Genomic DNA, 11,671 nt, shown 5'->3' with positions numbered 1-11,671 from the left:
CTGTTATCAAACTAATTTAAACAGATCAGTTCCAGTTTGAAACCTCTCAGCACTTTTATTACTCAGTATTTTTTTCTTCAGATTTGCAGATAGAAATGTGTTGTTGCAAGAAACTTGTGAAGAAACTTTGAGTGTTTGTTTGCAGATCTGTTAGATCTTCTGACCAGTCTGAAATAAAACTGTCTGGCTCGTCACCTCGTTGTTGGCTGGTGTTCATACTGGTTTACAGACCAGCCTGGTTTCCATGTGAAAGCAGTAGCAGATGTGTTTCAGTATTTATAGCACCTTCTTAGAACAGCAACTTACTGTAAGACAGAAGGGTGACTCTGTGTGTGTGTGTGTGTGTGTGTGTGTGTGTGTGTTGTAACCAGATCTCATAGGACAGAAGGACAGAATTAAGACGACTCTGTCATCACAGTATTCGTCACTCACACGCATACTGAAAGACATCTCCAATTCATACTGATCATATCAGAAACCAAATACAAGTTTGTAGTTCTTTCACTCTGTAAAAATGACTAAATTAAGTACAGTTTTGAAAGATTGACATCACTGGATGTCTGAGTGCGGTGCTGATGGATACTGAAACACTGACATTGAAGATCAGACTGTGGCGAATGGGGGGTGACGGGATTTGTAAAGGCTCAAGGAGTCCAGGAGAAGACTCTAATAGTCCCTCAGGGTGTCCAGGGTCCTTGGGGTGGTTTAACTCCTCCTTGAACAGAGTCCAAGGGTTTGTAAAGAAATCCTAATGTCCTACAGGTGGTTATCGTTATCATCGAGCAGACTCAGGTAATCATTAAGAAAGTTCAAATGGTCCTTGAGGGGAAGCAAACAAAGCTTGAAGCTTTGGCTTGAATGTCTCTTTAAGAAAGATCCTTGAGTTGTTTTCAGTGTCAGTTGGTTCTTGTGTTGTTTATAAAATGCTCTCAGATGTCCTTCTAGGGCTCTCTAATGCAGTTCAAGTGATTCTTGAGATGGTCTCGGAGGTCTGGTAGGAGTTTGCAGTGGTTTCTTTGTCTCACAATACAATGCTTAATGTGGAGAACATATTTGACAAGTCGATAGAAGTGAAAAAATGTCAGCAGGTGGTGGTGTACGATAGTCCTCAGTCGCGCTCCTGATCGAGTAGAAGATCAGCACCCTGATCACAAACCACTGGGCAAACATTGTCATGACGTTATGAAGTACTACTGACCAGCCAGTTAAACAAGTACTTGAAATTGCACTCATATTGTACAGTAAATACATTTTTTGTGCTGTTTTGCATGTGGTATGATACAAACTGTCAATCCCTCTTGGGAAGCTACAACTAAATACTAAGTGCTGCTAATAAAAACTCTGACATAGTGGGTTGATGAATACTTTCCTGCTTCACAGTGGGTGTAAATGCCTTTGTGTTTGTATTACTAATGACAGTCTGCTGGAGTTCAGATTGAATCTACTGGTATGACATCTTCTCTCGTACACTATTATTGAGGGCGAAGCTTTCATTCTGGCAGGTCGCCGAGCTGACACATTATGCCATCTTTGAAAATAGACACTAATCTGTATTTACTATCATAAATAATCTCCCAGCTAATCGCAGCTGATCCAGACAGTCATCTGAGCTACATGTGTTTGATTACAGCACTGTGTTGTGTCATGCTGTTCTGAACTTAATAATGAGCTGTAGTGATAAATACAGACACTGACTCACTCTGCTATATGAGGACAAACTCAGGCAGCAGATACATGGCACAAGGCTTATCCACTGCTAGCCTAATGTTTTCCTAAAAACACACACACAGTTGACCTGGCCTTGTCTGGTTTGATCTGGGTACATATAATATGTAAAACCAAACCTAATAATATAAGTATAAAACATTCAGATGGATTATAAGACATTTAGAGCAGGTTAAGATGAGTTATAAGACATTTGAATTGGGTAAGGGCTGGTCATAAGACATTCAGATCAGGTAAGGATGGGTTATAAGGCATTTAGATGTAAATAGAATGGTTGTAAAACATGAAGATTATACAAGGGTGGGTTATAAGACATTTTAATGGGTTAGGTTAAAGACATTTAGATTGGGTTTGGTTAAAGACATTTAGATTGGGTAAGGGTGAGTTTTAAGACATCTTGATTGGCTTAGAAGGGATTATAAGACATTTGAAATTGGGTATGGGTGGGTTATAAGACATTTAGAGCGGGTTAAGATGAGTTATAAGACATTTGAATTGGGTAAGGATGGGTTGTAAGACAATTAAATGGCTAAGGTTAAAGACATTTAGATTGGGTAAGGGCAAGTTATAAGACATTTGAATTGGGTAAGGATGGCCAGTAAGACATGTAGTTTGGGTCAGGATGAGTTATAAGGCATTTAGTTTGCTTTTGGGTTAGGGTAGGTTACAAGACATTTATTTTTCAGTAGAGTGGGTTATAAGGCTTTTGGATTAGAAAGGATTACAATGATGTATGGTTACAGTGGCTAATATGGTATGTCAAAATAGGTTATATTGCATTTAAAATGGAATAATTAGGTACGGTACGTCAGAATGGAACAGACAGGGTCTTTAGGAATTAAGAATGGGTTGCATTGAATTTTAAAGCATTCAGAATGGGTTCAAACAGGTTATAGTGAATTTAGAATATGATATAAGAAATGTACAGTGGTTTGGAATAATTTCTAAGATGTTTGGAATGTGTTATTGTTTATTTAGAATAAGTTATAATTGGTTATAGTTCATTTACAATAGATAGCAGTGGATTAATCATGATAGCAATGGGCTCTAGCGCAATTAAAATGGGCTAGAATGGGTTATATTTTATTTTGAATGATGTAGAATGGGTTACAGTTCATTTAGAAAAAGGATTGCAATGGGTTATAGTACACTGAGACTGGATCACATGAGGTTGGGATTCATTTTAAAGCATTTAGAATTGGTCTGACTGATTTATAATGTATTAAAAATGGAATAGATTGGGTTCACCTAAGTTAAGTTGGACAGATGGACCAAACCAATAAGACCAAAACTTCTCCTCCTCCTTCTCCTCTTCTTCGTCCTCCTCCTCCTCCTCCTCATCCTCCTCCTCTGTCAGGGCTGATTCAGTTGCTCTCAGTGTTTCCGCCCACACTCCGTTATGAAAGAATTCACTGCAGGGTTTCTACAGGCTATAAGAGTAAACGGACAGAAATGAATACGCTTATTCTAAATCAGACCTACTCTGTGTATACTGTGTGTGTCTATGTAACACCTGCTATGTAACTGGGAACAAACTCAGCTGGAAGCAAGTTTAAAATTGGATTCGTCAGTACTTTTCCTTCAACGGCCCACCGTAACATTGATCGACACAAATGTATGGCGTAGATATGACTGGCTTTTAAATGTGTATCGTAGGTAAAAGTTTGGGTAATGATTGTTCCTTTTTGAAAGACACTCACAACTCTATTTTTCCTTTCCTTTACTTACTTTACTTCCTGTATGGTGTGATGTGTGTGACCCTTGATTTAGTCACCTTGGGTCCCACTGTAAGTGCTCAGTTAAAGGAACATCTAACTTACTCTCTGCATCCTTAAATAGAGATGAGGAAAAAACCAAGAGCAACTCTCACTGGCCCCGTGGCAACTGGACACGTGGACACATTAGATGAGCGCTCATTCACTTTTTCCTCTTTTTTTTCTCTCTGTATCATTACCTCTATCTGCCTCCAGCAGCTGCATCGCCATATGTTCTTTATCATGCTGCTGTACAGCTGATCAGCTGCTCAGGTCTCCAGGTTAAAAATGACATAAATATCAGAGTGAGATGGATTTCATCCATTTGTTCTTCTGGAGGTTTGCCAAGAAGCGTCTGTATCAGCAATATCTTTGTTTAAGTTCAAGATAGTGGACCAGCTTAAGATACCTTCACTGACCTGCTTACATTAACACAAATGGTTACAGATCCAACGATTTATCTGAAACCTTAATGAATTGCTTTTTTCTAACATCAAAGCCTCAGTGTATTTCATCCAGTCTCTGATCTCAGCACTTCATACATTACTCAGTAATTCACATAGTGTTCCTACTCAAGCCTTAGCAGAATAGTCAAAACGTTTGTGTCTTCAAAGGTAGCTTTTTGATCTTACAAATGTCACCGGTTTGCTTAAAATTATGTTTTTTTCTCCTGCAGCCAAACCAACATTTAAATGCAATACTTCCAAAGATTGAGTGGATGTAACGTATATTCCATTGAAGAAGATGAGAGTGAAGTGGTGCAGTCTGCAGAAATGTTATATTCATGTTAATGTTATATTTAAACATTGGTTCTGCCTTCAGCAAATATTGACCAACTAGATAGTACACATCTGTCAGATCACAAAGTGTTTTTTAATATTAACTGACGGCTCCAGCAAATCTCTTTCAGAAAGACACATATGAGAAAATGTGAATGATAATAGGAACGGAAGGGGCAGGACTTTTGAAAGATGGGCAATGTATTGAGACATTTTGAAAGGACATGACTTACTTAGTTTGACATTGGACGGACTGCCAGTGACCTCCAGTGATGACCAATGAAGTAAAAAGTTCAGTGAAATCAATCAGATATTTTAAATCAATCATTCAAACTCTCTGTCTCTCTGTTTCCAGGAAGTGGGTGTAGTGCCGTGGGTCGGGCGTTGCCAGGGCTCATAGGCGCCACTGGTCCCTCAACGATGATGAAACCATTTCTGTCATTTCCTGTCGAGACAACATCACCAGTTGGACTTTTCCCAAACTTCAACACGGTATGACAGGGTGTCGTAGCTGCCGGCAGTGCAGACCGACTGTGATAAAGAAAAATGTCACTCTGTCAGCATCAATCTGTCATCACTGTTCAGACGATCCTGAGCAGTGACCTCTGACCTCTTTCTGTCTCCTACAGATGGACCCGGTGCAGAAGGCCGTCATCAACCACACCTTTGGTGTTACCTTGGTGCCCAAGAAGAAACAGGTCATCTCATGTAATGTCTGCCAACTGAGGTTCAACTCTGATGTGAGTGTGTGTGGGTGTGTGTAGTTTTAACTTGTAGATCTGATTCTTCATCCTCTTCCAGACAGTTTGATTATGTTATGCTACTGTGATCAACCTCCTGTCATGTGTTCCATCTACAGCCTGGTCCCTCCACTATCCAACAGCTCCAAAGATTGCTCCAACACTCACTTCTGCTGAAACTTGAATGTCTTCTTTTTATATTCATATTTCTGCACAGAATGTGACTCAGACAGCCTTGAAGTTGCTTAAAGGCGGATTTTGTTCTATTTTAATTACTAGTTTGCCATCGCCCTCATGTGTTTAGGCTAAATTCCTGGACCTGTCTCTGTTCTGGATGCTCTGAAAATGAAACCCATGTCAATATTTCTCATTTGAATTTGAAGAAGACACAGAAAAAGAAGAGTTACTTTATTATTGGCAAACCTTGGTTGTTAGCTAGCAAGCTAAAATTTCAATAACATTAGCTTTCATTAGCAAGCAATGTCAGTAACATATAACTTGCTAGCTAATATGAGCATATTATGACCTTATAATTATAATTGTATTGCAGTCCTGCCAGGATCTGAGAAAGTTTGTTTATTTTTATAGGATTTTTGATGCTGGAAATGACCAAGTTTTTTTTACTTACTTACTTTACTTTTCTCAACTTTTACTTTTGCTAAGCTAGGCTAGCAGTTTTCCCCTGCAGCAAGTTTTTGCTAAGCTAGGCTAAATACATGCTGGGCCTCCTTCTAAATGCAGAGATTAAACTGACTGAAGTTGATGTTGCTCTGTTCTTATAAGGAGCTTTCCTAAGAAAATGAATACAAATTTGTCTGCAGAGAACCACTAATAAAAATATGTTGTTATGAAGCTTAATGCTGTCTGGTAGCCTACTTTTAAAGGCTTGTTTGTTACTTTGCTTTTGTGTATTCTCCCAGGTGTTCCTAGCAGCAATAATAGCAGGTGTATAATTATGTGTAACACATACCCATCTATATTAACACAGTGCTGTGTAAATGACACTCAGCTCATTCACCCAATGACTGCTGAGAGGTAACAAGCTGCCTCGTCAGTGACCTGCCAATCAAACATGACTAATGTATGAGAGCTGGTAAAATTATTCATGAGTTAACATGAAAACAGGAATCACTGTTGAGGAGAGGAGGGGAGTCAGAGAGGGCAACATCTTCTCAGTCTAATAAGCTGAATAAAAGTTGAGTCATGGAGCTTCCAGACAGTCACATGAGGACACTATTAACCTGGAGGTTTGTTACAGTGAACTGACACACTGTTACTCTGGGCTTGGTACATCTATTATGATGGTAATAGTAATAGATTATCCTGTCATAATAATGGGATAATCTGAACAGTTAATACGCTGCATCACAATTCAGGCTCCATATTTCATATGTATATATATATATATATATATATATATATATATATATATATATATATATATATATATATATATATATATATATCCCAACGCAGGGGCTCTCAAATTCTGTGGCTGATGTACATGCCGAATGACTCAGTATTCCTAAGACCCCATCTCAACTTTGTATTAGCATGTCATATGTATCTACATATCTTATCTGGGTCAAGTCACAAATGTAAATGAAGGTGTGAATGCACACAGAATATTGCAAACACATTGCAATTTCATTGATTGAATTGGTGGTGATTGGAGGTGATATGGTTCGTGGCCAATAAAGGATTAATCGTAATGACTTTGGTCAGGCTGAAGAAGTCGGTGTGAGGAGGCCGGAGTGTTTCCACAGCTCTGACACAGCAGAAAACAGACATTACCAGGGCTACTGTGTGAGTTAGCAGTTTAGTGAACAAAACCAATGAGGCGACCCAATTACAGGTGGACTAGGGCGGGATACATAATAATGGGAGTCTGTCTTCTTGAGCAGGATGATTGCGCCCTCTGCTGTTCAAACAAAACAATAGAATGACAAGTAGAGATAATAGAATGCATTTAAACTGATTTCCCTTGTTAGATCAATGAGCTTTAAACGTGATATGTTGGTAGATAATGTCAAAGTCCCATGGTGGTATCGCAACATTTTTTTATTGTGATATCACAAAATTTGGTGTATCATTACATCCGTATGTGACAGCAAAGACTACAGCTTAAAGTTGGAAAAATAATAACAGAAGAGAGTATGTGTGGATATCATTGATACTGACTACTATGATGTATACGAAACACACATTTACCTTGTCTGAAGTTGATACAGAGTTATCTTTTTGAAGGTGAATCGATTTACACTTTCAGGTTTGTCAGTGTCAGTTGGGGCAAGACCACAAGTCTGAAAATGGAGAGAAATCTGTTTGTTGAGTTAGATATAAGTGAGCTTACCAGACCTCTGTAGCTGACTCCTCATCTCTGCTTAAGGCTAGTCAGCTTCAAGCTACATTTGCTGCTACTAGCATAAAAGACCTAAACTCTCCAACTTAATCCTTGTAAGTCGAGCTGCATTCTTGGTGATAGGCGTTATTGACAAGGCAGAAAAATGAAAAAAGAAAAAGAAAAAGGGTTTTTTTAACTGTCCATGAGTTACAATATTAGGTGCACTGCTCTAGCAGTTGAGTACTCGGTTCATGACATGGGTAGCAAACTCAAGGAATATGTGAACAATTTTAAAGACTGGTGAAACAAACCCTTCATGAGAATCCCAGTAGCTTGTCTCAAGTGACACCAGGACTTCGATTCTGACAGAAACAAGTGCAAATAGAAAATGAAACTTCTGTCTCTTTGTTTGTCTCTTTTTCAGTCTCAGGCAGAAGCTCATTACAGAGGCAGCCGTCATGCCAAGAAGCTCAAGTCTCAGGAGAACAAGACCAAGCCTAAGCTGTCCATCACTGGAGAGTCCAATGGGGGCAGCACAAGTCCTACCCCTCCTGTCTCAGTTAACAGCAGCACCAATCAGCACACAGGTTGATTTTATTAACAACTTACACTGATCTGAGCACTGTTACTGATGATGTTTTCATTTAGGGCTGTTTGTGTTTATGTATGATTGGTTGTTTTCATGTCTTCCTCCTCTTTTTTCTTCTCCTCCTCTTCTTCATCTTCCTCATACTCCCTCCAGAACTCTTACCCAGCCTCATTGAATCCTCCCCTCCTCTGAAACCCTTCCTCCTCCCCTCCTCCTCCTCCCCTCTCTCCTCCTCTCCCTCCTCTAGCAGAGCAGGGAGTGAGCCTCCTCCCTCCAGTCCTCCCTCTGCTTTCCCTGCCCCGGGCCTCCTCTCTTCCTCCTCTTCATCTTCTTCCAAAGCCTCTCCTCAACCCCCTCCTCCTGCTCCTTCCCAGGCCTCCTCCCAGGATGCTCCTGTCTCAGTGGAGTCCGAGGAGGAGAAGGCAAAGAAGCTGCTGTACTGCTCCTTGTGTAAAGTCGCCGTCAACTCTCTGTCTCAGCTGGAGGCTCATAATGCAGGTTAGGAGGGGTGGGGTGATGTATAACAAGACATCTGCTGCTCAAATACTTATCTTAAGAGAAACTGTACAGCAAATGGTAGGAATTGGCCACATTGAGGCAAACTAATGGTAGCACTGATTCACTAGTCGGGTGCCGTTAAACCATTGCCAAAAAAGTCCAACCTGAAACAATGGAAAACCATGTGTAGGTTGCCCACGGGAGTGTATATGGAGTGCAGGAGTCCTCAGCAGCTGCCTGTGGCCCTTTGTTGCTCTATAGCTGCAACACTATGAAACACTGACAGATTTATTTATAAAGTTGGTTTCTGGGTGTTTGCAGGTTCAAAGCACAAGACGATGCTGGAGGCTCGGAGCGGCGCCGGGCCAATCAAGGCCTACCCTCGACCTGGAGCCAAGCTGAAGAACGGCAGCACCTCCACAATCAAGGGCTCCGGCCTGCAGAACAAAACCTTTCACTGCCAGATCTGCGATGTCCATGTCAACTCTGAGATCCAGCTGAAACAGGTAGAAACACAGCAGGCACATACAGAATAATAACATTCTTTCAACATTACTTTATGAAGACCCAAATCTTTGACTGTTCAGTTCAGATCTAAAATCTCCCCCTAAATTCAACTCAGATGAGGCAGCTTGTTGTGACTAAACTCCCCAGTTTCACATGAGAGCCGAAATATTGAAAGTTTGACTCAAAATGCAGCTTTTGATTTAGTTTTTTATTTAGTTGTTACCTCTGTTAATCAGTGAATTTTAATCTGCTTGCTCCAGACTTTTTCCCTATGTATTTCTATTGTGTGGCTGGTGTAGCTAAAGGGTCAAATGATCTACTGCAATAGACAGCAAACAAGGACAGATGAAAATGAAGCAGCAGTGTAGATTGCAAGATATGCTGATGTTTTATTAATTGTTTTAATGTTTTATTAATTCTTTACATGATTTGAAATTATTGTTAATTTCAGTTTTCAAATTTGCTCTATTGATTACAGTTTAGTTTAGCACAGTAACCTTAATTGTACTCAATATATTTAATACAATATTGCCAAAGCAGGTTGTATAGGTCCATTGTAATATAATATATATATAGGTATTTATATATATATATATATATATATATATATAGATATATATATATATACACATGTACATATACACACACACACACACACACACACATACAGTATATTCTCTTCTGCATTAGCACTGCCAGCTGTATATGCTTCTATAAAACGCATTGAATTGTTGGATGACTTGCACAAGGTTGTTGTTTATGTACCATACTGGAATTGGAACTATACTGTATAGTGGATACAACACTAAAGTAAAATGTTGGACAGTAAATATCATTCACTACATAGTGAATAGGAAGTGATATAGGACATAGTCACAGTTTAACTAGTCGATGTGATGATAATGTGAGAAGAGAAGAAGAATGAAGATCTAAAAAAGAGGTGACAGATTCCCCACAGGCTATGATGTGCTCATATTTTGCTGCTTCTGTGTCAACAAGTAAATATTGAATTTTGTTTTGGTCTTAGTGCACTGAATGCTTTGTATTTCATTTTCATTTTAACAAAAAAACTGTACGTTTTGCTCTGTTTGACCTCCTTCTGCCTTTCTTTAATTTCCAACACTCAACTAGATGAGTTACAGGCTTCTCTGTCCTTAGCTTAGTTATCAGTGTTTAATTGTGTTGGTTGTTATTGTTGTTGTTGCAGCACATCTCCAGCAGGAGGCACAAGGACAGAGTGGCAGGAAAACCCAGCAAACCCAAATACAGCCCCTATAACAAACAGCAGCGCAGCTCCCTCACTGTGAGTGTCCCTCTGCTGCTCTCTCTCAGATTTATATTCAAATTTACTTTATTGGCATGAATAAGCATGAACAGTATCACCCAGAGCAATGAAGCCATCAATACAATAGATACATGATAATATGAATCAATAATGGGCAACTGTAAAAAGTCATTTCACATTGAATTATTATGCATTCCTGAATTAATTAATGTATAGATTCATTTACTTTTTCATAACTCGCTTGTCCTTGTTTCCTTTCCTTACCTCCTCCACTTCTTCCTCTTCATGTCTCACCTCATTGTTTCCTCTCTGCTTCGCCTCAGAAGGAGTTGGCAAAGCCCTCCCTCTCTCCCTCCTTCCTCTCCGCTCCCTTCGCTCCTCCGCCCTCCTCCCTCACCTCCACCATATCGCTCCCTCCCTCCTCTCTCTCCTCTTCCCCCCTGCTCACTACCACCTCCACGCCCCTCACCCCTGCCATTTCTCTCCATCCTCGCCCTCCGGCCTCCACGTCCCTTTTCACTGCCTCCTTCCTGCGTCCGGCTCCTGGACCAATCAGAACGAGCCAAGGATCGATTCTCTTCGCACCCTACTGATGGCAGTGTCAGTTGCGGGGAGTCTAACTGGTGACCTTTGACCTCTGTCCTCCACTTTGTTGGAGCTGTGGGGGCAGAAGAGTCCAGAAGAAACAGCTCTGCCATCATGGCTGCAGGGGTTCAAACCTGACTGAGGCTTTGAAAAAGACATTAGAGAACAGGACCTCCTCTTCCTCCTTTTGTCTGGATCAGACCACACAGATCCTGGACAACCTGGGATTTTTCTAATGCAGTCATAAATATCTGGTCATGGAAAAGTCCTCGAAAAATAGAAAGCAATAAGTGGTCCAGAAAAAATCTGAATGCAGCTATTTTGCCCTCCACATTTGTCATTTTGGTTCAAGTGATTCAAAGCATCCAACTAAAAGAAGAATATGAGAAATGTTCAACTTGTGCATGAAAACAGAGAAAATACTTACATGTCTCTTTCTTTGACCTTTTTTTTTTTTTTTTTTTTTTTTACCAAAAAGAACCCCAAAGTACCTCATCATTACTGACAAATGACTCTTTGTGGCAGCCTGAATCTACTGATAATAAAGCTCTTTTTAATATATTTGTTTGACTGGATTATCATGAACAAAACCAGGACTAAAGGTTTCAACCAGATACCTGAACGTGCTCCTGCTTAAAATACTGACGAGTCAACGTGAAGGAGACATCCTGGTGCCAGAAATTTGCAGCATTTTGATGCAGCTGGAATCAGAGCTCGGTTCAGGTCCGGTCCTCAGAGTTTGGAGGCGGCTGGGTCTGTCGCAACACAGTTCCTCCTCTTCCTCTAGCTGGAGGAACTAACCAGCAAACCTGATGTCAGAGAACTCAGCAGACGTCCTCCGTCATGAACAAATACTACTGCAGAT

At 40.2% G+C, this 11,671-nt stretch overlaps 1 protein-coding gene across 1 annotated transcript in view; it reads left to right on the top strand.

Annotated features, from left to right (window-relative positions):
* znf385b (zinc finger protein 385B) overlaps window positions 1–10,814 on the top strand; it is a 28,594-nt gene extending 17,780 nt beyond the window's left edge. The window contains exons 4-10 of the mRNA XM_073474135.1: window positions 4,614–4,750; window positions 4,888–4,998; window positions 7,767–7,929; window positions 8,085–8,429; window positions 8,751–8,935; window positions 10,144–10,239; window positions 10,545–10,814. Of these exons, the coding sequence (XP_073330236.1) occupies window positions 4,614–4,750; window positions 4,888–4,998; window positions 7,767–7,929; window positions 8,085–8,429; window positions 8,751–8,935; window positions 10,144–10,239; window positions 10,545–10,814 (1,307 nt within the window). The remainder of the gene's footprint in view (window positions 1–4,613; window positions 4,751–4,887; window positions 4,999–7,766; window positions 7,930–8,084; window positions 8,430–8,750; window positions 8,936–10,143; window positions 10,240–10,544) is intronic.
* Window positions 10,815–11,671: the final 857 nt, after the last annotated feature.

Source organism: Pagrus major, chromosome 9 (assembly GCF_040436345.1).
Source record: "Pagrus major chromosome 9, Pma_NU_1.0".
NCBI lineage: Eukaryota > Metazoa > Chordata > Actinopteri > Spariformes > Sparidae > Pagrus > Pagrus major.
Note: the sequence above shows the minus strand (reverse complement) of the source record. Positions and strands in the feature narration are given on the sequence as shown.